At 37.7% G+C, this 27,920-nt stretch overlaps 1 protein-coding gene across 2 annotated transcripts in view; it reads left to right on the forward strand.

Annotated features, from left to right (window-relative positions):
* SSBP2 (single stranded DNA binding protein 2) overlaps positions 1 to 27,920 on the forward strand; it is a 169,539-nt gene that overhangs the window by 90,679 nt on the left and 50,940 nt on the right. Inside the window, exon 5 of one of the 2 annotated variants that reach the window (XM_031603398.2) lies at positions 17,343 to 17,432. The exons of the other annotated variant lie outside the window; for it this stretch is intronic. Coding sequence (XP_031459258.1) covers positions 17,343 to 17,432 — 90 coding nt within the window. The remainder of the gene's footprint in view (positions 1 to 17,342; positions 17,433 to 27,920) is intronic. 2 annotated transcript variants of the gene reach the window in all.

Raw genomic sequence — 27,920 nt, forward strand, 5'->3', positions numbered from 1 at the left:
CAGTATGAAATTAGTCTTAATCTTTAAAATAGAAAATTTCTATGCACCAAGAACCCCTAGATGTTATGTCTGAGCTGACTTCCAGAGCTCCAGAAATGTAGTATGGGTACAGTATTTTGGAAAAGAGGTGTGCCATATAAAATATCAGCTAAATCTGACTCATTTCCAGACGTCTGCCACCACCATTTGCTGATGGAGTATCCTTCAGCCTTCTTCACATGTCATACCCACAGAGAAAGTTCACATAGCTCTTCCAATTTTTAATTTTAATTCGTTGTCCTCTAAGAAAAGCCTCAAACAAATAAATGGGTAAATAAATAAAAGAGCCTGACAAGTTCATGTCACTTCTTTCACTTTTGGTTAGACCTGTTGTACCTATCACTGTTCCTGAATCCAGAAGTCCTGCTGCCCTTTGCATCACAGAATCACAGAATGGCTGGGGTTGGAAGGGACCTCAAGGGTCATGAATCTCCAACCCACTGCCACATGCAGGGCCACCAACCTCCACATTTAATACTAGACCAGGCTGCCCAGGGCCCCATCCAATCTGGCCTTGAACACCTCTAGGGACAGGGCATCCACAACCTCTCTGGGCAGCCTGTTCCAGCACCTCACCACTCTCTCTGTAAAGAACTTCCCCCTGACATCCAACCTAAATCTTCCCTCGAACTTAAAACCATTTCCCCTCATCCTGCAGTTATCTACCCTTTCAAAGAGTTGATCCATCTCCTGTTTGGAGGCTCCCGTTAGGTACTGAAATGCTGCAATGAGGTCACCCCGCAGCCTTCTTTTCTCCAGGCTGAACAAGCCCAGCTCCCTCAGCCTGTCCTCGTAGGGGAGGTGCTCCAGTCCCCTGATCATCTTCGTGGCTCTCCTCTGGACCCTGTCCAACAGCTCCCTGTCTTAATTGTACTGGGTGCTCCAGGTCCTGGACCTGGACGCAGTACTCCAGATGGGGCCTCACAAGAGCAGAGTAGAGGGGAACAATCACCTCTCTGTCCCTGCTGGCCACCCCTCTTCTGATGGAGCCCAGGATACCATTTGCCTTCCAAGCTGCAAGAGCACACTGCTGGCTCATGTTAAGCTTTTCATCTATGAAGACCCCCAGGTCCTTCTCCACAGGGCTGCTCTCAAGGACCTCTCCTTCCAGTCTGTAGGGATGCCTGGGATTCCTCCGGCCCAAGTGCAAAACTCTGCACTTTGCTGTGTTGAACCTCATCAGGTTCACCCGGGCCCACCTTTCTAGCCTCTCAAGGTCCCCTCTGGATGGCATCTCTTCTTTCCACTGTGTCAACTGCACCACTCAGCTTGGTGTCGTCAGCAAACTTGCTGAGGGTGCACTCAATTCCGTCATCGATGTCACTGATAAAGATGTTAAAGAGCACCGGTCCCAAGACAGACCCCTGGGGGACGCTGCTCGTTACCGGCCTCCACCTGGACATAGAGCCATTGATGACCACCCTCTGTCTGTGGCCTTTCAACCAGTTTCTTACCCATCGAGTGGTCCGTCCATGAAATCCACATCCCTCCAGTTTGGAGATAAGGATGTGGTGGGGGACCGTGTTAAAGGCCTTGCTCAAGTCCAGGTAAACAGCATCATTACCAGTGATGGGCTTCCTGAACTTGTGCTTCCACTACACTTCTGTTGCTTTCTCTGCAGTTTTCTTGGCTACCTCTTCTTTGCCAGAAGCCACTTAAACTGAAAGAAAATTCTTACAATTTTGAATTGCTCCATTTTCCTGAACATGCTCTTGCTCACAGACAGCCTTTGTCAGAGGAGACACTGCTCCTTTGGCGTAAGCTGGGGAACTGGGATAAGAGCAGTCAACCTGCCTGTAGAAATGGAAAGGCACCTCCTGCTGAAGATTGCAGTTTAAAAATGCCTGTGTTAATTAATAACTTCTCCTAACTTGGGTTGATGTTTAGTTCTTTTTGCTGTGTTCACAACACAGATATAAAAAAAAAAATCAACTGATACAAATTATGGAAAAATATTCTGTGTATTTACAGTTTACACTGATGTAAAGAGAATATGCTGTGATATCATAAATCACAAATGTAGAGACTGCTATGTAAAAACTTCTAAACTGTTAGATTTGTGGCAAATGAATAATGGCAAGCTTTCTGAAGAGTGTGAAAATACATTCTTGACTAGATACGCTCATGCACAAAGTTAGTGTATATAACATTCGAGTGCTGCAAACAGAAAATAAGCGGTTTTGGAGAAAATATATTCCCTAAGTAAATTTAACAGTAATTACTTGATGATGTAGGCTGTTTTTTGAGGAATTAACAGGTGCTGAATTGTAACAGTTTACTGACATTTAATTTTTTAAGAGTAAGAATCACTAGAGGTTCTAGACAAACATGCTTTGTTTTCTAGGAGTCATTTAGCGATCTTTTCTATTCACACTGCAGTGTCTGAAGGTGATCTAGTCTGCAAGGCTCTAGTTTAGAATCATCGTGAGCAAAGTCTGCTCCAGACTGACCGGCTGTGTTGGCCTCAGGCCATCTTCTCTCTGTGCTCAGTGGAGAGATTCTCCCCAGTATTGTAAACTTGCTTCGTTGTTCAAAACACTGTTTAAATATTTTCAGAATTGCTGTAGTGAAAGGCTTATAATTCTGTTTCAAAATAACAGCTGTACTGTTTGGGAGGGTAAACAAATTGGGAGTAAAGATTTTATTTATTTTGCCTTTTGAGTGTTTCACATTAGCATCACAAATACAATGTTTGCCTGGAATGTGTAGCAAAAGAATTTAGGCAATACAGACATATTTTTTTGTTTTAAATGTGGTATGAGGACTTGTGTAATTTCTTCTTAAAAAATAAGATCCTGTAATTAAATCTTTAGACTCAGCGGGCACTGTGTCATGTTGGCATATTGCCGTATCTGAATTTCCTTGGAGGACTAAAAGCCCAGTGTCTTAGATACTGGTGAAATGTTAAGAGATCCCAGAATGAGGCACACTCCAGAATGTCTTAGTGTGATTATGAAATGGCCCGATTTTATAATATAAGTACAGTGTATTGTAACACTATGTAAAGAACATGGAAAATTAAAATTTTGTAAGCTAGACAATTATTTTGTTTTCTAGATTATATATTTGCTGTTTGAAATTAAAATGATCTAAATGACATGTAAGGTAGTTCCAAATCAGTGTTTAAATACAGAAGTCATAAAATACAAATACAGAAGCCGTAGCAGGTAGTTGCTGTCTCTTTATTACTATTCTCTTTTTTACATATAACAACTGAGTGCTGCTTGGTGTATGACCCAGACAATGTGCCACTAAGGACACTTTTCTTCACCATTCTTATTCCCAGTAAGAGGTGAATAAAACTTTTGGATTAATTTTTTCTTAGTACCTTATGAAATCTCAAAAAGTGAACTAAATCCGAAGGTGAAAAAGGAAATAGTGGACAAATGGAAAGAAACTTGAAGAAGGCAGGAAAACAAGCTATTTATTCAAGGGCAAAGAAAAAGGATTAAGAATAGATTAATCAAAAGCAGAAAAAACTTGATTTTGCAGGTGCTGTCTTAAAAATTTGGGGGGACAAAAAAGGAAAAGGACAAGGTTCAGCAGTATAACTAACTCTATCGAAGATGTCATTCTACATGGTATGAAGTGCCATACAGCAAGGAGCCCTTATCCTGGGAACACACACATCATCTTACCGAGTGATTGTTCTGAAGAAGTCCAAAAATTCACCTGTGTAAACCAGCTAAAAACTCGTGTATTTTATGTGCCTTTGATCCAACTTTTAATGAAAATCTGTTCCTCTGCGGAGAAGGTTGTAGGACTGATCTTGCGAGGTTTCTAAGCATTCCCCTTATAAATTTTACCTGAGAATATATTTGCTTATAGTTTTGCAGAAATGCAACTTGAATTGCTTACAGTAATTTGATAAAAAAAATAAAATACAGTAAAACTGATTTGAAGTAAGCACCATTCAAAGTATGCTGCACAGTTAAACTGCATGGAACACTTGATGATTTTGAGTTAAGCCTTAATGTAATCTCTTCAACATAAACAAATATTTTCATTTTGCACACTAAAAGGGTTGCTGCATTTTTTAAAGCTGAATAATGCTGAGTTCATGTTCATGACAGGACAGGGACAGTCACTGAACCTCTATACATTTGGCACTAAAGGTATTTTACTTGTCAGACCTCTGGTATTTCCCTGATTGAGAAATTCCTCATTTTAAATAACTTTCAAAGCATACAGAATAAACCAAATAAAAACCCAGATACAGGGCTTTGTTAGGCAAACCTAGATTCAAGATAATAAGACAAATGAACAGGGTAAGTTGCAAGTGAGCATGTGGAAAGTACTCCTTAAAAGTCATTGTTTCATAGCTTGGAATATTCTCCCAGAGGAAGTGATGTGAGCATTGCTGCTTCTGAGCCATTTGTGAGCAGAATGCATGAGGTGGTCAGGAATGCATTATCGGATGCTGTAATAGTGCTGCATTAGAGTGTCTGATCCAGTGCTCCTTCTCCATCCAGAAACCATGTGTAGTTTTAATCGTGCAGCAGGCTCTGCTCCTGGTTACTTACTGTGTATTGTCGTTCTTTATATTAATGTGCTTCTCCTGTATTCAGGAAGTGTCTAATGGCATTTGGGGGAGGGGAAACTCATTAGCTTCCTTCCTGAGCACTATAATTTTTATTTCCTGTTGTAACAGTGGCCTCAGCCAAAACTAACAATGTAGAAGTAGGGGGGAAGGGTTGCCTGCAGAAAACATTTTCTTGTCTGGAGCAAGATGTTGCTTACAGGAAATTTTTGAGGCAAACAAGTATTTGAAAGCCTCTTTTGAGTACAATACTTAAGAAGGATTTTGAACTTGATGTTCTGTGTTGCAATTTACTCCCTTTTTATTAGGATGAAGGTGAATCAGAGCTGTACCAAGCAGACAGTCTGCCGCCCCCTTCCAGTCCGTTAGACATAGAAGGTCATGCCATCTTTCCTTCCTCTTGACTGACCTGTGAAGACATCCAGTCACCCCACATGAAGCTCCCTCCTGGCCATCCCAGGTGCGGCGCCATGGCTGCGGGCAGACAGTGCGGCTCCTCTGCCCCACGCCGGGCTGCTGGCATCCTGTGGCCTGCAGATGGCCGGCTGTGCCTGGGGAGCAGAGCTCTGCTTCAAGGCTTCCAATGCATGCCTATCTTTCTACCGGCATGTTCTTACTCAGGCTGTGCTAAGGCATGAGTTTGACCGGCCTACTTCCAACAGTGCTATCTCAGCCTGAGAAGGGAACCATTTTGTCCAGGATTCATCTTGTATGTATTTAAACTCTGTTCTTGTCCTTACACAGTTACTACTGTGTTTTGAGCTTCTTTTCACTCAGGAAATTTCGAGTTGTTTCATTCTATCTATGGCTAGACATTCACTGACTTGAAATCTTCAATTTTGCTACATTAAGTTAATGGAGCACTAACATGCTGTATGCCACTAACTCAGGTCAGCACAGAACCAACACCAAGATGAGCCCACCAAGAGAAAGAATGAAACTGCAGCTTGATGGAAATAAGAAAAAGGTAGTAATGGCAGCAGTATTTGTGCTTACAAACTCTGTGCTGCTTTTTCCTCCTGTTCTCTGCAATATAGGCAGTTTTGAGAGTGAAGGCAGTGCTTTTGTTGACCATTTTAAAAGAAGTGGTTTATTGAGTGGTTAGAAAAAAAGGAAAAAAGCCTTTACTGCATGTAATTTTGATTAGCAAAATATGAGGTTAGTAATCACAGAGAATGGGGAAACAGATTGAAAAATGGAGTCCCACTGCAAATGCAGCAGTTTGCAGTTTGAGTTCCCTAGCTAATGTCATGGATTTAACATACATTGGTCCAGTGTGTCACCGTGGAGAGCTATTCACAGGGAATTTTAAAACACAGTAGCTCATGAGCTACAGGGAATAAAGGTCTTCAGGCGTGCAGGTTAGCAGCTTTACCTTTGCCAAATTAATTTGTGAAAGAAGTGCTTTAATAGTACCGGAAATCTTTGTCCTTTTCCCCTCACCCACTATTGCTATGTAAAAATGAGCCTAACAGAGTGTATTAAGCATTAAAATGAAGTTCTTCTGTAAAATTTAATCATTCCCCATTACATGACTCTGCTGGATTTTGTCAGCTTTGGTATGTGACTGTCCCTCCACTGGGAGCTAAGCAGTACCAAGGGAGACCCTCTGCCAGTAGACACCTGCTGGTTTATGAGCCAGGAGCCAAGCTTCCTGGGCAACAGGAAGCCTGGAGTAGTTTCCAGAGATTTAAAAACTTAGAAGTGGAAGCAAAGAAGAATTGATAGGATAGATAAGCTGTAAAGTTCCGAGTCTTGGCTGTCACTCGGGAAATCCCAATAAATGTTGCATTTCCCTCATTCTGTTAACAAAACATCACTTGGATGTGAACCTAATATCTGGCCACTCAGCTGCTGTCTTCTGCAAGTGAGTCTTATTTTGTCAAGCTTCCCCAGTTTAAGATTCAAAGGAGAAGAATGTCAGCTCTCCAATACTTCACTGACGTGAATCTTATCAGCAGATAGTGAGAGCTGTATAATTTCCCATCAAAAGCCTGTACCACCATTGCTAGCTTCCCCAGCATAATACAGGCTATTTACCTGATAGTAGGGGGCACAGCGAGAGTGCTGGTTTGCTTTAGCAATTTGCAGCTTGTGTTATGCCCCTGTAGCACAGCACTTTGGAAACAGCTAGCTCTCTATAATTAACCAGCCCAGCTGGTAAATTGTTAGGTTTGCTCTATCAGAATGACGAGAAATGGAATCATAGGAGGATATGCTGTAGACAGGATGGGAGGGAAAATACCTCTGACTGTTGTAGTTTAGGTGGTTTAGGATAAGGAACAGGTTTCAGTTTTGTGGGTTTTTTTTCTTTCTTTTTGTTGTGAGAGTGGCAGGCTGAGTTTTGTTTGTTGTTTTGAGTCTGTGAGACAGTATGAAGAAAGGGTTACAGCAGTGCTTTTGTTTCATTGTTTTTTTGTTGTTGTTTAAAGCATAAATAAACCAAGCAAGAGTAAACCAAGTAGAAATAAACCAATCACCACTTCTGCAACAGGGAAAGAGAGGGGCTGCCATTGTTTGAAGTACTGAAGGGCACATGTGAATGTGGTGCATAGAGGCATTGCTTAGTGATGGATTTATGGAGTTAGGTGATGGTTGAACTTGATTATCTTGTGTATCCTTCCAATTTAAATGATTCCATAATTCTAAGAATCTGTACAATGACTAATCTTTAGGGTAATCTAAGAATCCACATGAAAATTAAGATTAAAAAAAATATATACATTTCAGAGCGTTAGTGGCTAGTTACTTTGAAAGTCTCCAGTTCTCATTATTCGAGCTATGGATTGTTGGTCTCCATAGGGTGTAAAATAATTAGTTCCCTAAGGAGGAGAAGTAACCCAAAGGGACTGCTCAGGTTCCAGGTGCCCCACAGGGGTTGCTTACGCTGAAGGTAGGGCTCCCACCAGTGCAGCTCTTTGTTCCTGCTTATCTTGAGGAATCCCATGGCTGTGCCCTTCAATAACAATTCATTTTCTCACATTAGCACCTTATTTCTTTCCCAGACATTTTAATCTGTTTAGCAACCCATTTGTCTTTAATATGAAGGACACTGAAGTTTTGCCTGGTGTTTTTTATTTGGGCGTTAGAAGAAGCCACTGGGATGCAAACCAGCTGCAGGGATGGACATACTGAGAACATTACTTGCTTGTGATGCTGTGCCATTCTTACATTTTGTATATATGAAATGAGGCTTTATGGAGGACAGTAGCTAAAAATGGATTGATTATCTTATTTTTCCTGAGAAATTTTAGTTCCAAATACTACTTACTGGGTTTAAATTTCATCAAGCATTTTTAATGTTTTTTTTTTGTGTGTGTGTGTATTATTATTTTTTTTTAATATATGTCTGAGACCCATGCATCATGCCAGATGGTGAGATACAGTCTGGGTATATCAAATACTGATGCCACAGCTTTGCAGAGGCAGGTCTGCTGAGAACTGAGCCCCATCTCTGTGCTGTTCTTTAAACCTGGCAATTAAACCTCTTGAATTCTGGTACATCATAGGGTAGCAAGTCAGACTCTCTGTGACTGTTACACCGGCCACATTAATAGCCAGTCTTCTTAATAGCAAACAGTTACCATCATGAGAATGTTAAATCTTCGTAGGCACTGTGCTTACTTCTGTTTTAGCACTCAGAGGTGATAAAACTTAGTGCTTAAAAATTTACACTTATCCAAGAGTGGATTTTGAGATAACATGAGAGAAATTAGATATTCTACAGGCTGGCTTTTAATGAGTTTAGTATTAATCATGGTCTTTTTTCAATTTCACAAGACTTTTCTCGGACTCAAAAATTTAGAATTCTAGCTATTCTTTAAAATCCACATTACAAACAGCTCTCTGAAAAATCTTAACTAGGTGGATTTGCTTTTATTATAAATATTGTGCACCATTCATTGCATACCATGCTTCAGTTACAGAAAAAATGCTTGAAAACAGAGGATTTTCAGAAAAGTTTAACTTGGTCTTGTAAGGCCAGCCTCATTGCACATCCTTGGTAGCTGATGAAAAAAGATGCATACCTCCAGAGGGTGGCTTAGAGCAGCTGACAATCTGTGCTGGCTGTAAAGGGAGCCTCACTAGGTTTGTTAGTCTTGCACAGCAGGAAAGTATTTGTTAGAGCTTTATTTTCTGTTACATTTAAATTGAGATATTTGAGCATATATGATTAATTTTCAGATTTTTTTTTTTCTTGAAAATACTTACCTTATGTTGATGTTTCTGCTTGTGAAGAAGTTTAGGAGCTGCTTCACTTAAGACAAAGAAATAAATCTCTTTCAAAAAGTAATAATATTGCACAGTTTTGGTTTTGTTTTAAATTCCAGTCTCCCACTGTTTTAAAAATACCATGCTTGTCATGGAATTAAGCACTTGTTTTTTAGCATCTGTATATATGAAAAATGCCACTGATTTTTAAGTCACAAAATTCAGGCTAGAAAAAATATGTGTTGTACTACATATCAGTAACTTTACCAAGAGTGGAGGCGATGTTTAAAAACCTTCTTCAGTCAATTTCAGTCGATGAAAATGTGCTGTCAAAATACCTGTGAAGTCAGGCTTTTTCTTGTTTCACTAAAGTAATTTACAATTAGACCATATTTACAACATGGCCTTGAAAAAGGCAGAGATATATCCACAGTTAGTATTTCAGTAATGATTATTGAAGTGTAGTTTCATGACAGTAAGGCCCAGACAAGAACACCTAAACACATCATTTCTTCAGCAAAACAGTATTTTCATGGTGATGTAGATTCTGCATTTCAGCTTGTCCTGAAATAGCAATTTGTTTTCACTCCGTATGCTTTCCTTCTCAGCCAGCTACCTACAGCGGCTGAACTTCCCTTGGGTAGGCAGGGATTTGCAGGATTTGTTAGTTTTCTGACAGTGTTGTTCCAAACTGCTGGGATTGCTGAATCACTCACAAATGACCTAAAGATAACCTCAAACCTGTCTACTTTGCATTTATTATTCCAAATTCAGACTTTCAACATATGATAACGCATATTAACTCTCAGCACCTTTGTTTATTTGTGTTTCATAATTTGCAGAAAAGAGAGATGCCGAGAAACTTTTAATTGTTACTAATGATGATGTTCTTGATAAAATGGGAAAGTACTTGTGTGGAGGACATTGTCATGAGAATGGGAATACAATAGTACAGCAGTCTGAAAATCTTTGGAAAGGAAAATGGGATTAAGAATTGGATTAATTAAGTGATTCAAAGACACTGTACCAAAGAGCTTAATTACTCGAGGAAGGTAGGATGTGAGACAGGCCTGTCATACCAGCCTAATTACTGCAATGTACCAACTGTGAGTTTTCTGTAGAGCATCAACAGAGAGTAAAGGGGAGAAATGTTTGGAGCAGGAAGAGGAAAATCAGCAGCATTCAGCCAACTTTTGTGCAGAATGTTATGGATTGAGCACCGGGATAGTCTGAGTACTAATCATACTACTGGAAGACTAGGTGGGGTATTTATAAAAGTTAGCTTAGGTACCCGTTGATATGATTGAAGAGTATGCCATATGACTGGTTACCACTTACTTAATATTATTTGGAATAATGGCTTCAAGAGCAAGCCATGTTCAATCACGAACATTAAAAACATGCAGCAGTGTTTCTCTTTTCTGCAGTCAAATTATTATGACCCCAAAAGTCATTTGAGAAAACACTTGGGAAAAAAGACTATTAATGCAGTTTTGTATTTCAGCATCTTTAAATGTGAAAGTAATGCTTTGAATACCTACAGATACATTTAGTGGAGTGCATTCCCTGCCTCACCATCCCCAAAGTTAAGCCAGTTCCTCCAATCTGTTTCACATTATCTCCTGCTTGAGTGACGTGTCTTGGCACAGCACACAAGCTGAAACAAACATCCTTACTTCAGCAGAAAATTGTCTGAAAACCGTTTAACATATTACTCTCAATTTGTTTGCATCTTTATAAATAAATGAGAAAAGCCAAGTATATATTTTTCAATTTGAGTTCAGTTAGTTTTTAGAGAGTTTACAAAAATTTGGTAATCCTTCTATTTAACTATGTAAACATGCATATTATTTTTTAAATAGTAAACATTCTGTTAAGACCTGTAATGTCTCAACCTGTACATGTAATAATGATTTTATTAACTTCTAGCAAATAGTAAACTCTTATTTCAAAATAAATTTTCTTTATAACCATACTTCAGAGAATCTTTGCCTAGAAACTATTATAATCCTGGAAGACGTAGCTAAGAGACAGGATTGTTGTGTTATCTTTGAACGAGAGTTTGAAATGCTTTTATCATTGATGGCAAATATATCCTTAAATTCTTTCTATTATCCTTAGCATACTTCCAAACTAGTATGTAGTTTTCAGTTCTGTAATAGAATTTCACTATCTCGGCTTAGTAGAGTGAAAATCCGGGATTTGACACCGAGATATAGTAAAACAAACTGTAATCCTACTTAAGACACAGGGATGCCATGCTCATACAGAGGTTGTTTGGGTGGCAGGTTACCCAGTGGGGAGAGAAGAACTATTTTTTGGGAAGATGGTACTCTCCATGGACTCCACTTTAGTGAAGGTCTGACAAAGTAAACTGAGGCAAACCAAATATTTTTCCCCCAAAAGATCAAATGTGTTTTTTTTCCTTCAGACAACAGAAAAATAAATAGGCTATTAGTAGAATTATTGATATAGTACATTATCCATTCACTGATAATACTGTGTAAGATGGAGCAAACAGAAATAGTTCCAGAGTCTAAATTGATTTGTAGGGAGCTTCAATTTGAAAAAAAAAAAAAAGAGATAGAAGTTGTGAGGAGTAGCATTATGATCCTTTACAGCAACACTTCTTAGTCTAGTGCTATCATCTGAAATTAAACATTTTAGACAAAGATGTATCAGCAAAACATCAGCAATTAATCAGGACTTGCGATGCAGATCTTTCAAATGACTTGCATCTACTAATTGTTTATCTGTCAAGAAAAAAAAAAAACCTCTATTTCCGTCATTCCCTAAATTTATGACCTTGAATAAGTAGTACTAAATATTTCTTATCCTTTGTCCTTTGTGTAAAACAAAACATCTTATATGGGTTCTTATGAAGACAACATATCCAAAATACTCAGTAAAATGTAATGTGCATTTTTTACTTGTCTGTTTCTATTCACTTAATTGTTTGTTTTCATAAAGCTGGAGAATGCATGAAATTCTGTGAATTAGAAGGCATTCTTTAAGATAATGACTAGTAAGTAGGTAATGAGTAGTTAGATTTTGGGTATGTTGTTCATATCCACATTTCTTGTGAGACGGCAGCCAGAATGCTGTGCTTAACTTGCAAAAATATTGGGAAAAAGAGGGTTTGAGAAAGTGACAAAGAGAGAAAGTTGGGTTTTGGATTATTTTGCTGCTCACACTGCTCTTTTGGTGCATCAGGGACTGGTCACCAATAAACCTGATGGCCCCATCGTGTTTATTTGCGTGGCCCTGTTCATTTACAGTTCTTTTCTCATTGGATGTGGTGAATAAGCAGTACTGATTTGGGAAGGCATTTGACTTTGGTATGAACTTGCTTCTCTATTCATCTCAGAGCTATTGACTGCTTAGCAGAGTCCTATATAGGCTTAGTAGCAGTGTGGGCTTTAAACATCAACTTCAAGGAGATTTCTACCAAAAATCAGGCATTTTCAGCTTTCCTTGCCCATGGTAGGCTGCGATCACTATGCTTAAAACTTCATACCAGCAGCAGCTGTCACTTCCCTGTGTTATCATTCACATCAATCCTTGCACATGCCTGCCTCTGTTGAGATACTTGCACAAATTTCAAGGAGATGCAGCTGAGGTGTTGGGTGCTAAGCATGCAGCCCACGTAGAAGCAAGGAGGTGCCCGGGCTTTGTGGTCACAAAGCAGTATCAAACAGGTGACAGGTCACATTTTGAGACTGCAGCACTTTTTGGAAACAAGAGTTTCTGTTTGCTGTTCACTTGTGTAAAATACCTGCTTGTTAGTGTCATGTAAGCATAACAACATTAGCCTGAAATGGTGTTATTTTAGAGGAATTTATTGTTTTGTATTCTCTGTGACAGAACATTTTTATCTGGCAGCTATATTTTGGTTGCATATATACTGTATTCAAAAAAATCATGTTAATATCATTTATCTAAATTCATTTACATTAGAAAATTAAATAATTTTAAAATAAAATTATAATCATTTTACTTACTGCAATGTCAAAATGGTCCTAAACACCAAGATAAGCGTCCACTTTTTTTATGTTTGTAAACTTTAGTTTGAGCAGTGAAGTACATCATTCCCACATTATGGTTTACTTGAAATATAAAATCTTATGTACTAGAACCAGTTCTCTGTATTTGTCTGCAGTGGATTTCCTATGAAAATATCATAATATATGAATGCAAAATGTGAATTCCGGAAAAACTGTTATAAGTGCTATTATTTCTGAAGATCTGTCAAAATTCTCATGACCTAACTCTGAAACTGGATCCAGAAAGAAGAAGGAAAGCTACAGTATGTCATTAACTTGCAGTAGTACAAAGTACACCAGAAGCCTTTTTCTGATTTTCATTCAAAATTAGGTATGAAATTTTGGAATATTTAAAAGCTTTTCAATCACTGAACTGTTAAGAGACTCTGCAATGAAAAGCAAGAGTTCCTACGCCGTGTTTTCAGCAAGTGCTACCTAGACCTAAGAGTTCTGAGAGATAGTATAACAATAATGTCTTTTTGTCTTTTGTTGTTGCTTTTCCTCATTTTGGCTTTGAAAAATTGGTGCACAGAACACGCAACCGCAATAATAGAAATTGAAGCCAGTTCAGCTACTGAATTTTTCTTCTTGGTCTGTTCACATAGTAGGACTCATGGAGGCAGGTCAGAAATTTTTCTTTCTGAGTCACCCCCCCCACATTTTTGCTACAAAATTTTACCAACATGGAAGATTTTACATATACATTCTTAATGCTGCTTTAATGTGTGCAACCTGTGCTGCCTTCACTGCTATACTCATAGTACATCAAGCTGTACAGCAGAAGTGTATAGATGCTGTAAGTAGGTTGTGCTCTTCCAGATACCACCTACTGTACCCCATTACTGGGAGGCTGAGAGCCATTTTACAGAGGCTCTGTAACTAACTGTGCAGATCAGAGGCTGGTGGGGAGGATTGCTTGGTATGATGAGGTAATTGGGTGGCTGTTGATCTCCCTCACTAAACTTCTAACAGATTTGAAGTTGCCTTCTTGTGGAAACATTTTGTGATATATATGAGTAAATTAATATATGAGTAAATTAATATAACACACTTCTTAGTAACTTCATTTTTTATGTTTACTTTGTGATTTCTTTGTTAGTAAGCACTATTCTAAACCATGGCTGTTGAAATCTACCTACCAGACACAGTTTAAATTGTTTCTGTGTTATAGTGTGTTCTTACATTGTCCAGGGTTGCATGAATATAGCAGTGAATGTCTGCAATAACTGTCATTCAGGTACACCACTTTAATTAATAACTGTGAAAAGATAGCATAAATCAGTATATTATATTATACAAATACAAGAGCATATAAAATTTTCAATTTTTTAAGGAGATGAAATATAATACAGAAACATTAGACCAGTTTTCTGTTCCTATTTCATCTTTTTTGAAAGTGGAAGAAGCAAATTACAAATATTTATGATTTCAAACTAATGGAAGTGTGAATGATAAACAACCTGTAAACATGCAAAATAAAGACATCATTTGACTGTGGGACTGTGGAAGAAGAACTGAATAATTGATCAGAATGGAATAAATAAGAATGTCTTATTTATTTCATATAAATAAGAACAGCATAGCTGTTGCAGGTTTGATCCACCTGGTGTAGATTTCTAAAATGTTCATCATATGGTGTAAGATAGAAAATGTGATACAGCTAAAGCACTCAAAGCACCATACTTCAGGTTTTGTCAAGTGTGCTGGGGAAGAACATCCCAAACAAGACAAGAAATTGTTCTGTGCTTCTTGTACCATTGCTGAAGAGCTGCCTGCTGTTCCCCAGGGTGCACTGAGGAATGAGTCTGGATTCCTCCAGTATCCTTAGTGCTTAGAAAGGTTAAAAAATAAAAATAAGTATATATTTAAAAATAACTATTGATAACTCACTAAATGTTACCTTTGGGCAACTTTTAAATGAAGCCTTGTTAGGAGGTTTAGTGGCTAATAGAAATGTTAACGGATACGATGTTAATTATTTTCTTTCCCATTTTTAGGGATAATCATTATTTCCTTTTTTCTTCTTCTATCTATTAAGGAATTTTTACCAGTTTTTTTTTGTTTTATTTGCTTTGCTTTGTTTTAAATTAGTTTCAAGTTGTGGTAAACAGAGAGCTGTGGGGGCAGACTCCTGTGTCCCTATAGGAGCATTGTGAGAAGTCATTCTCTCCTCTTATGAACATCATTTTGCAACCTGCAGAGTCTAGCAGTGGCCTCAGCAGGGAAGGACATCTCAGACCCGTTCTCCATTGTGCATTGCAACTATCCATCTTGCATTAATGCATAATATCATTTAAATAATATGAGCAGGGAGGTGAAGCTTGGATTGGAAGGCTTCTGAAAACTGTTCATGTGAGGTGAGGTGCTGCTCAGCTCTTTTTCTGAGAGTATACAACTTAAAGGATTTTGTATATCTGACTTCATACTGTTGAGATGTGTTTGTCCAGTGATTATAATCTGTTCAAATGCATTATTCTGTAGCATCAGCTCCAATGGACCTGTTACAGTGCTTCACACATGGCCAATAAAGATTGACAGCTAAGATTGCACAGCGACAGTCAGGAATTGCTAGGCAAGGGATGATATTGAAATAAGGCTTATCATTATTTGTGTCCCTTTAATGGGATACAGAGAATGCAGTGCAGGCTATTTTGGAAGGCTTGAGGTGCTCAGGCTTTTAACATCATTGATTTTCTTCAGTGATGCTAATGTTATTCTTCATCTAGAAATAAGGAAGATCACTATACTTCACTCAAACCGTTTCTGCACCTAATCAGGATTTTAATCAACATGATTATCTGATGCGTAGGTTAAACAAGTCATTTTGTACATAAAAAATAAACAACTACAAATAGCTGTCTCTTCTGCTTTCCTTTGGAAATGTAGGTAATCTAAAAGTAAGTAGTGGACATTCACAGAAGCTTTACAAAAGCAAAGAAGGGTAGCATTATTTTGCTTCAGGAGTTATCTCTGTGAATTCAGGCAGCATTGTGCTCTAGTCCTATGAACTTCAGGCAGTGCTCCCAGTTAGCTGTGTTTGCTGCAGTTTTATCAATGGGTCTGATTGGCCTGTGAAGCCTCCAGCAAAAAAGTATTGTGATTCAAATGTATTTGCTACCTGCAGTTCACCTGTCTGACTTTGTCAATTGCGATCTCAGCACTGATCCTGCTGTCCAGATCTTCACAAAAATACGAGCCTTCATCACAGTGTTATATGGTGAATAAAACTAGATGCCAGTACCTTTTACAGTAGGTTCTTTAAAGGTATGTTATAGATGTTTGTTTGAAAAGGACATACTGCTTGGATGCTAAGTATGTTACTGTTAGAAAAATGATTCTAAAGCACAGTTTAAAAAGTGTAAAATCTCTGGCAATTAATTGAATATTTCCTTTCCACTTGGTTTAAAAAGGTCAACTCGTCTTTGTGCCAGTTTTTAGATCTTTCCACCATTATGCTTTAATTTCCTAGACAGAGTGCCAAACATTTGGAAATGCGGTTTCCAGATCTGCGTATTCTGGATATCAAATGTGAGCAGGCAATGGAGTGATAAGTTAATAAACATAAGTCATTCATATTTTGTAGGGCAGATATTGGCAGATCATTAGCAAACTGCGAGTGGCTGTCATTGCATTGTGTGTGCATGAGTACTTTCACAAAAGATTGTAAGCCTTTATAGGTGATTCAGCCTTATGCCTAGCAGAAATGTATTGTAGGAAGAGTGCTAGAAATTAAAAGTAATTGAGGTTCCAATATATGACAATAACAGTTTGACTTGCCTTTTTGTGGCAATCTGCTTTAAATTGCCAAAAGCAATATTCTTTACTTGCTTATTCCAGGTGAAGGATTTGCAAAGGTAACTAATTACATCCTCTGATTCACTTCTTAAAAATATCTTTTTTCTTTTCTCTTTCAAAAATATAACCTGAATTCTTTTAATTTGTCATGGTGTTTATTTTGGGGGTTCGTAAAATTATGGGCAGTGGTATCAGAAATGTGAGCATTCCTTCTTGTACTCTTTGTAACACATTCCTGTTTTGAAGCTTGGTATAATTCTGAAAGGGTATTAAAGTATGCTGAAATTGTCTCTAAAATGCTTGGAAATTGCGTGTAAGATGCATAAAATAGTTTCTTTATGCTGCATGTATGTCTGTGCATGTGTGAAGATGTTTATGCACATAAAACAATGACAAAGTATGCAAGTTGCGTTTACATTTTTTTAGTTAATTGAGATCTATCTATTTGATACATACATGTGTATCTGTGCAATCTCTAGTATCCTTCCTCTCAACTCGAACCTGTCTTATGAGCAATTCATTATGCTTGTATAAAAGAAGGCTAGACAGTAAGCAATTCTAATTTACCTCCAGAATGAAACAGTGACAGCAACGTACTTAGAGAATTACTTTCTGTATTTGGTCACAGCAGGTTTTTTTTCCTTCTTTTTTCTCTTTTGGTTTACTGCCTACCATGCAATGACAAAGGTTTATTTTCCCTTTGTTCTTTTCAGAGTGCTGCAGCAGCTCCCAGTCCAGTGCTAGGAAACATTCCCCCAGGAGATGGCATGCCAGTAGGTCCTGTACCACCGGGTTTTTTTCAGGTATTCAGAAAAATTATAATTACAGGAATTTTAGGATAGAAAATCCTCCATAATAATGGTTTAAAAGTCTGTAGAAAAGTCCTGCTTCTAAACTGTGTCTCAATATATGGTGCAATACTTTAGAGTTTTTCTTTAACAAAAGTAAATAGGTAAAAAGGAAGGGCTCTCTTTGACTGACAAGTATTCTATTACTAAAATAGTACAAAATATCTAATTTCAGAATTTCGAGGATAAGAAATGGTACCTATGTGTGAGTGAAGAATGAAATTGTTTGAATATTATTTTATGACAGTTTATTATGATAAAGTATTACAATTGCATTAGAATTTTTTCAGCTACTTTTAGCTCTACCATAAACCTACAGACCAGATTTGAAGATATTCAACATTCGATGGGAATTAGACCCAGACAATTAGGAATATCTCTCTGAACATCCCTCTGCATTGAAAATTTCAACATTAAAGCCTGACAAACAAGCCAGGGATTTATACTGAATGTCGCCTCTAGTAAATTTTGTCATAAATGTGTTGAAACACCCACTTAACTCATTGGGCAGTAATGGAATAGAATGTGATGATGGGCAAAATGGCAGCTTCTGGTGCATGGCCAACCTGACAGCTGTGGTCTGATATTGGACAGCTCGCATCTCCTCAACAAAGTTTAATTGTTTCTCTCCTAACTGGCAAACTATGGCTTTGGGTTTGTAGCAGCACATGCTGCCACTTAAAAAGCTTATTAATAACATAGGTTTCCACCTTACAAACTTCATCTCATGATGGGAGGGAATAATGCAGATTTCCATCATTGTGTTGTGGGAAGAAAATCGTGATAGTAATGTTATGTTCAACTGAAAGCTGGTGTTGAAATCTAGGTGAAGACAAGGGTATCATGCCTTCTCCCCAGAGATGTGTAGTCAAACATTTTTCATCCAGGTGAAGAAAAAGAAGAGATGTTTTACTTAGCAGCTTCCTGCTATTTTGGCTGCATGGTGACTATACAGAAAACTGGGGGGATAGCAGCCCAAATTATACTTTGTTTTTTTAGCCTGCATGTGAGATGCAACATTATTTATATGGTGCTCCATTTCCCATAGTCAAAGAAAGAACAAATGGTGTATGTGGTGTTGATATTTATCTAAAGAGATCCTGAAAGTGGCATGAAATTGTTGTTCTCTTGATCAATGTAAAAGAAAAAAACCAACAAAACTGTGATTTTCTATACATGCATGAAAGGGCGTGTGTAAGTAAAGTATAAAGTATTTTACTGTTGCCAGTGACAAAATCCTCAGGAGCTGGCAGAAGTGATTAATTGTTTTATTTCAGGTTTTTCTGTATTAAACAACTGGTTAGGTACAGTCTTCTAAACAGATTTTTTTTTTTTTCTAATTTGTATATTTATTTAAATATTTCACTTTTTCTTACTTCAATCACCCACTCCAGCCATAATGTCAAAAGAACTGAAGCTTAATGGTTTTTTCTTTTACTGTCTCAGAAAATAATTAAAAAGAGAAAAAGGCACAGATGTGACAAATATATGAAAAATAGAGGAGAGAATAACAGTTTAAAAAGTTTTGCAGGAGAAGGGCATGGAATTTTGATTTGCATTAGGTAAGCATGAAAATGCATCTATCCATTGTAGATCTTTTAAGATATAAGAAAGACAGAAAATTAAGTATCGGTAAACTTTTTCTCATGTCAGTATCGTATGTTCACTCCAAAATGGCACTGAGGGACATGTTTTAGTGATAGGACTCCTTAAGTCAGGTCAGTGTTTAGATGCCATGATCTTGAAAGTCTTTTCCAACCTGTATGCTTGCATGATTCTATGATTATTTGAGATACTCGCAGCCTTTTATCAAGGCCTGGGATTAAAAGTAAACAGAGGAAAATCCATTTGCAAGGTAACACAGTTTGTGACATTAATCAGAGCTATAATAATTTAGCAGGACATCTGATGGCTCCTGCAAGGGATGTTCCAAGGGCTGATCTGCACAGTCCAGTTTGGGGTCCTCCTGATAGCATCGCACACCTCTTTCTGGAACTGCTAAATCTTTGTCATCATGTGTCTTTGTAATATGCCATACTAAAGACTAGTCCTTTCATGTCTTAGTTGTTACTGATCTACTTGCCTTTGTTGAATGGCCCAGTTAACAAATCAAGCATTTTCCAAGAAACTTCTCGTTTTCACTGTAGTCATCTGCTAATGACTGTATATAAAGAAATAGCATTAACTTGAGAGCAATCCCAACAAAGGGAGCCAGGCCCAAATGAGGTCAGTTACATAAGGGTGTGCTGAAACACTAAGGTGTGTATAAAGCAAATATGTACAGACAGACCACAAGTGTTGTGGGCATGAAGTGTAGTCAAGAAGCAGCTAGTATCTGGCTGTAGTTCCTCCGAGAGCTGAATGTAACCAATGTCAATTTATATGAGGACAAGAAAATATATTGGCAGACAGCTGCGTATATGAACTTCAAAAAACGGAGGAACATCACCATCTGTTGCTGTAAAAAGCAGGTGAAAAAACAAGTGAAAGAAACTCCTGGTAAAAACTTTGTACTGTTTCATAGATATTTTCTTCCTAGTATCTTTAAACAGAAAATCAATTTCTATATGTGCTTCTGCAGTTTCACTTGTCCTTACAGATCATATGAGTAAACAAAATCACAGAAAACATGTTCATCTGTCTCTGAATACTGGCAAACTGCAGTCCTTTTGCAATGAACTACTCATCTTCTGTCAAGGATTTTGCGCCCAGACCTGCAACTCACTCCTGGATTGTGAAAGTGAACAGTTTAGGTTTTTTTAGATTATCAGAACATAGAAACAGCAGAAGATTGGTACTTCTGTCAGTATTTAGTTCACTAAGAGTTTGCACTGCAAAACAACAACAACTGCAAAACAACAGCTTTCTGCAGTCTAAAATATCAGGAAGACCATCCAGATAAAGTTACCTTTCATTGCTTTAGTGGAAACATTTTATTTTTCCTAATCTAAAGCTGTCCACAGCTACTGCCTTCCAGCTCTGCTTGGCTAGCTCAGGTTTGCTGGATGTCTTCGAGTCAATTCATTTATCATCAGTAGTGGAGCTGTATTTCCACGTGCAGCATGAAATGCTGGCTGGGGTATAGGCAGAATGATACTCTTGATCCAGTTCTTCCCATGAGAGGTTGGACAAGTTGGCATTTGGGATGATAGGAGCCAGGAAACTACCTACTTCACTGCTGGCCACTAACATTAGTTCTGTATCTTTTTATAGAAGACAGTAATCTAGTACAATGGCATGGCATGTGGAAGTAGGTCAATATGGGAGCAGAGTGATTTTCAGACAGAAAAGCCACTAAAAACTCTACTCTGCTTTCTAAAAGTGAGGTTTTCGTGTGTGTATAAGCCACTGCTGCTGACATTACTCAGCTGTTTGTAATTTTATGCCTGGACCATGGAGTGGAGTTCTGAAGAAACTGAATCTGCATTGTGCTTCTGTGTTTGCATTTTTTTTATTTTCAATTCAGGTGACAGAGTTGAGCACTACAGTGCTGAAAGCATTACAGTGATACAGTGGAGGAAAGATAGTATAGTTATGTACAGCTATTAGTATCAACTATACTTCATTTTTTTTATGTGGTTTAAAATGTCAAAAATAAGTTTGGAAAGTTGAGAAAACAGATTTATGTGGATCTAGGATGTGATTCAATTTCACCTATTGGTAGGCATGTATTTTAATGTAACACTTAATGTTATAGGTTTGTATTTTTTCATCCAGATGTCCTCATCTTCCTTTAGCTCCTAAAGTAGGTGATATTCTGGAAATAAATAGGGATTTTATAGTACTGAATTTCCTGCTGCTTCATTGTGATCAAAACTGAATATGTGGTGCTACAGGAGGACAGAAGGAACGATTTTGTGATGTAAAACTGAAATCCAAATTAAGAGAACCAAAAGAGATTTTGGAGTTGACTTTAATCAGGCTGAAATAAAGGGAATTTAGATTAAATGGAGTTCAGTGAGTGGGATGTCAGGAGGGTCAACACTTCTGGTAAGTTGCTTTCTTAAATGTGGAGCCTCAGATGAGAAGTCAGAGTGCTAGATTTGGTGTTAAAATAATAGTGCAAATCACTCTTATGGTATCCTCATTTTCCTGGGTAGCAGTGTTTCATGTGTTTACATCTGTAAGAATGAATATCTTGTGAGAAAATCCTTTTAAAAAATTATGAATTGCTTAGGCAATAGAAAAGTGTCTTATACTAAATAATTAGATGACCACACAAGTGTCTGAAATTCTCAAGCTACAGTCCAAGTTCCAGAAGTGAGTCAACAATTCACCAATCTTCCTCTCAATACTATGTCCTGAATTTAGAGATAAGGTATAAGCAGAACAGTGAGCTACTATGTTAAAAACGTAAAATAATTCTTCACATTTTCCATGCCATTTTTCAGCATCAGAGTTAGTCTCCTATGAGTTTCTTCATATGGCCGTCCACAGAGATCAATATGACCCAGTTTTCATGCTTTTTTCTCTTAGAGTCCTGTCTGGTACTGAATTAGTAGGACTTCTACTGGACTGAAATAAGATTATTTACCTTCAGAACTGGGCATTTGAGAAGACTATAACGTCAGCAAATTTTTACACGAACTGTCGCTTAAAATGAGTAAATTAAACCACTTGTGATCCAGAAGGATTAGGTAATAGAATTAAAAGACAATATGATTTTAATATGCAGTCTTATTTACATTTTCTGTTTTGGTGTCCACATTTTTCACAAGAGGTATTTCCACGCAGTGCAGAAGTGTTGATTTTGAAAGTTGTATTGGGTAGAGGTGCAGTACCTTTGCTACAAATAATCAGCTTTCATGAACCTGGAGACAAATGCCACAGGAAAGTTTTGGAGCTTGTGTTCAGAAGAATATTTTAATTTTTAAACAGCATGTAGAGTGTTAGTTCTGTGTGATTTTATGTGCCATTTAGATACTTGTTTAGTTCTAAAGCAGGTAAATGCAGGAAGGTGATTGTCCCCTTTACCCTGCCCTTGTGAGGCCCCATCTGGAGTACTGTGTCCAGGTCTGGAGCCCCCAGTACAATAAAGGCAGGGAGCTGTTGGACAGGGTCCAGAGGAGAGCCACAAAGATGATCAGGGGACTGGAGCACCTCCCCTACGAGGACAGGCTGAGGGAGCTGGAAGAAAAGAAGGCTGCGGGGTGACCTCATTGCAGCATTTCAGTACCTAACGGGAGCCTCCAAACAGGAGAGGGATCAATTCTTTGAAAGGGTAGATAACTGCAGGACAAGGGGAAATGGTTTTAAGTTTGAGGGAGGGGAGATTTAGGTTGGATGTCAGGGGGAAGTTCTGTACTCATAGTAAAGAGTGAAGGGGTGCTGGAACAGGCTGCCCAGAGAGTCTGTGGATGCCCTGTCCCTAGAGGTGTTCAAGACCAGGTTGGATGGGGCCCTGGGCAGCCTGGTCTAGTATTAAATGTGGAGGTTGGTGGCCCTGCATGTGGCAGTGAGGTTGGAGATTCATGATCCTTGAGGTCCCTTCCAACCGTGGTCATTCAGTGATTCTGTGATTCTGTGAAGCACAGAGTTCTAGGTTCTAATCCAATGCATTTCATGAAATTACTGTCACTGCTAAAGATCTGACCCAGATTGCTTATTCTTGCACTCCACTAATGAAGAGCATTTAAATGCATATTTAATTAAACACCAATTATCTTCACTTCTTTTGCTACATGGCTGATCAAAAATTCACTATGCCTGCATCCATACAAAGAACATTTCTTTTGTTTTAATGGCACTCATCCATAAAGCAACATTGAGTTTGTACTTCACTCACCTGAAAGGCATGGCTGAATAAGTAACTAAAATGCCAGCTGAGAAATGTAGGAAATAGATTGTTTGATAATTCACAGTTCACTTTTAAATTTGATAGTTTTAAAGAAGTTAAAGAATTTTACCACTAACTATAACTTCTTATGTAAGTTTTTTTTGAATGCATTACTTCTTTGCATCCATAAAACCTATTTCCACTGCACATACATCTGAAGGAATTGTTATGTAGTTTGCTTCATTTGCCAATTTTTTGATCATCAGATATACTTGGATAGGCATGGAAAGAATGTGCCGACACCATATTTGAAAAACAAATGTTACATATTACTCTTATATAAAAAAAAAAACACCAGAAACCCAACCCACTGAAGTGATGTAGGGCTGTCGTGCCATCTAGTGGCAATTGTTCATCCTCATTTTATCTTAATATATGTCCTAAAATGTTATTTTTAGCCTTCTTTTGCTGTGGTAGAGCTGACCTAATGCTTTTGGAGAGCATGTTGCAGTAGGGCACGTGAGCATAAGAACTTTTCCATTTCTCTTTCTGACTTGCATTATTATTTGCTGCCTAAAAATGAGTTTAATGAGTTTATATGAAATGGAAGTAGTGAAAATAACAACAACAACAAAAAAAATGTTGGCTTGAAAGTAGATAGCACACACTTCTTCGCTTTTTAAAACATAAATAATGGATTATTTATATGAAAAGATAAAATGTTTTGGCTTTTTTTTAAACCTTTGTGTAAGGCTGTGAAACATCTGCTCCTTTTTAAAAATTGGTGGCCAGCAAGGTCTCTTCAGCTGAATAATGATGGTTCTGACTGAAAGGCAGCTGGGAGCTCTGACTGTCCCCTTACAAGTCTTCTCAGCCTTTGCAGACATTTAGCATTTTCTGCCTGGGGTGTCTGAGTACATTGTCCTCTGTGCTGGCCCTTCAGGCATGCGTAGTATCCTCCTAGACTGCTAATTTGGGTGTGCATCCAGCAGCAAGGAAGATGAGGAAGGAGAAATTCTCCTGTGTGCCTTCAAAGCCACGTTGGAGTGGCTCTGTTGTTTCTGTGAATTGTTCACCAGTGGGTCATTGTTTTTGCAAGGAATGAAGATTCCAAATTTGTGCTGCTCAATTACATGGTGAGAACTAAAACACACAGATGCCTCTCAGACTGATCAGATCCATAATGAGCATCTACATGGATTTTAAAATGTCCTGTTTCTCTTTAAATCCCACTGTTTCAGCTATTGCCTTCTCCGTAGTCCTCGTATAATTTCCTGATTTTGCAGGGACTACCATTTTTTTTATCTTCCCCCCCTCTGAATTTTCCTACAGACAGCCTCACTTACTTAATATTCTGCTTAGTCACTTATCTTTCACTGCTGGTCCTCATGTTTTCCCCACTTTTTTTGCCTGTCTTTCTGAGAGCAGTTATAAGCTTGTTCACAGACAGTAATTTATGGATGGTAGTTTGGAATCTCCTCAATGCCTCAGTATTGGCTTCTGGTGAAAGACTGAGCCAATCAGCTTTTCCATATTTCTAAATTCTGATTTTCTGCTTCCTGGTGAATGACATAAATGAAGCTATATATGACACACGCAGACCTTTATTTTTGATTAGTAAAGCAAGGAGTTCTTTGTTATTAAGACTGCAGAAAGAAACCTGAAGTTTCTAAGGCTGTGAAGCATTTTGTAATGAAAATGTACACATAATTATAAATGAAATTTATCATGACTAAAGTTAGCTCTGTTTGCTGCATGTTCATACCCCACCTCAATTCCTTTGGAATAAGTGAGACAACTGCAGGTGAAGAAGTGAAAAGTTAAAGCACCATCCCTGAGAAGGGCGGATAGAGTGAAGAAGTATGGGAAGCGACATGGACTACAAAACATTACTGCAAGCCAATGACTCATCTTCAGAGCTGCAAATATAGCTTGTGAGTAAGGCTAGCAGGCTTGCTAGGCCTTGACAAGCTTTGAAAATAGGAAAGCACATTTTTAAGGGATTTTTTTTCTACGAATCTATATAAATGAAGTTGGTGAAAAAAGATTTCTTGTATCTGCAGTCTGGGTTGTTTGTAAATGCATCCTCCCACGCCACTGCATGAAATTTATGAGTATGTCTGCTTCTTTGCGGAATAGGAGTATGTGCATTTTTGCCCTTGCCAGTATCACGTTACATCTTAAAATAATTTAAAAATTAATTTGACCTCCTAGACTATGTGGGAGGGGATTAGCATCTAAGAAGGTCTCAGGGTAGTTCAGATGTGTTCCTTTTTTTTCACTTGCTTTCTCTGTATTATAGAAAGAAAGCCAACTTCTAAAAAGATAAAGGTGTCTGACATCTGCTGGTTTTGATAATTCCATCCTGCAGTTGTGGTAATGGTTTTGCTGCTTGTAATTGCTAGAACAAATTAAAACTGCTCAGCTTGAGTAGCTAAATAAGCTTTGGGCCCACACTTTCCCTCCTCCCCATTCACACGCATAGTTTAAGCAGACCCAGTGCTAGCCATGCATTAGGGAGGGAAGGGAGAGAGTTCGGCGTAAGTTATTTTCTCAGAGGTCTGCTCTGGACTTCTAGCATCTTGATCTTGAACATTCACGTTCCTGTTCTCAAAGTAAATGTCAAAAATGAAAGTGTGTTGGCTGTCCATCCAAACTGATGCTCTAATTGCTGCTTGAAGTGTATGAAAAGGGGAGGGGTTCACATTTATGTGTCGTGCATCTTCCTGCTGATGTTGTTCCATTCTGCTTGTCACTCTTTGTATGAGCCTGGGTTTAGACCAGAGCTCTTAGAGGAAGGTAATGCCTTTAGTTTCAAACAGTGTATTTACAAAGAAATAACAGTGGGAGTAATAAACTCTCCTTCTCATTTTCAAAACTGTTCTAAAAAGTTGACTGTAATTCATAGTTAGGGGTGACAAGCAGGCTCACCGAACTTAAGTGAAATCTCAAGCTTTGTGAGCTTTGTGGATGTCTGAATTGTAAATGCACGGTTTATTTGTTTTAAAAAGATGGTACTTGACCTGTCACTTTCAGCTTAAATCAGATTCAAAATATTTTACTTTTGTAGTATTTTTATTTAATAAAAACTGAAGTAAAAACTGTAAACATGGTTTAAAATGCAGATGGCAAATGTATCTTTTAAGATATATTTCTTTCTAATTTTCCTTTATATATCATATGCATAATTTATCTTCTTTCTCTCTCACTTGTTCAGTTTTTGTGAGCAAAAAATGATTGTATTCTTCACAAAGTGAGGCAGATGTATTAACAGTACATTTCCTAAAGATCATCTATCAACAAAATGAGTGTTATTTATTTTCTCAGTAATTTCTGGGGGAATAACCTGGCTAGGAGACAGGTCCTGCTGTTCAGATCATAGAGAAATGTTTAGCTAAGAACAGAAGGATTTTTTTTTTTTTTTTTTTTTTTTAGGTTTTGATTCTCTTTTTTCTATGTAGACTATGCAAATTATATATATTCAAAATATTGCGGTATTCTTTCATATGGTAGAATAAGTGCTGTACTTCTTGGCTGGGAATGATGCATTCATTTTGTTTAAATGCAAGTATTGTTCTGGTTATGGCTTTTAGAAACTTAAATGTGGAAACATAGAGGTCTTATTATTGCCATTTGTAGGTTGTCAGACTATGTCATGCTGCCCTTAGAAAACTATAAACACAGGAAGGATTTTTACAGGGATTTTTATCTGACGTATATAGAAGAACTTGATCAGGAAAATGATTTTCAACATCAGAAAATGCCTACATCTTTTGCCGTCTTCATCCTGTCTTTTGCTGAGTTTATACACTTTTAACTGAAGTAGTGTAGATTAAAAAAATCTTTTGATTTTTACTTGTAGTATACAAGATACACAGTGTGTAACCCAATTTTAGATCTAAAATACTTCAGCAGAATAAAAAGACCTCTGACACTGTGTCAGCCTTTTGGGGGGCAAAGGAGGACTAGAGGTTTTGTAAAATTAACAGCAAAATGCAATTGAATAGGAAAATAATTTCTGTTAAGTACTGAATAATAACTTGTTGGAGGATCAGTTAATGTGTTCATGCTTGTCAGCAGACTGTGCCAGCACAAGAGTGTCATTTTAAGGGCTAATTTAGTAATAGTCCTAGTTGGAATTAAAATGTGTTAATTATGAGTGTCTTACCCACTATGGTGACTGTGATTGCCAATGAGGTCCACAAAAAATGCAGAGGAAACTAAATTAAAATATACAAATTGGAAAGTAACTTGGATACATTCCATTCACACATATTTAATGGTTTATCACTGTATTCTTTAAATACAAAACCACATATTTCATAACAGAAACCGTTACAGCAATGGAAGTTGTAAAGTACCTCTAACCAACTTATTCTACAAAATATGGGAGTCCTAAGAAGATATATTAAAATGTTACTTCCTAATCATCCTTCTTTACCAATCATATAATTTAAAAAGTAAACAGAATCATCAAGCCTTATTTGATACCATTTAAACTCTAAAAACTTAAATGATACTTTTCATTTTCAACAGAAATGGAATTTGGCCAAAAAAAAAAAAGAATATGAATCCTATTTTTAGAGACACAATGTGTAATTTCATAGTTGATTTTTTATTTTATTTTGGTTTTTTTATTTTTTTGTTTTTTGGTGTTTTTTTTTGTT

This window comes from Phasianus colchicus, chromosome Z (genome assembly GCF_987193195.1).
Source record: "Phasianus colchicus chromosome Z, bPhaCol1.hap1.1, whole genome shotgun sequence".
Taxonomy (NCBI): Eukaryota; Metazoa; Chordata; class Aves; order Galliformes; family Phasianidae; genus Phasianus; species Phasianus colchicus.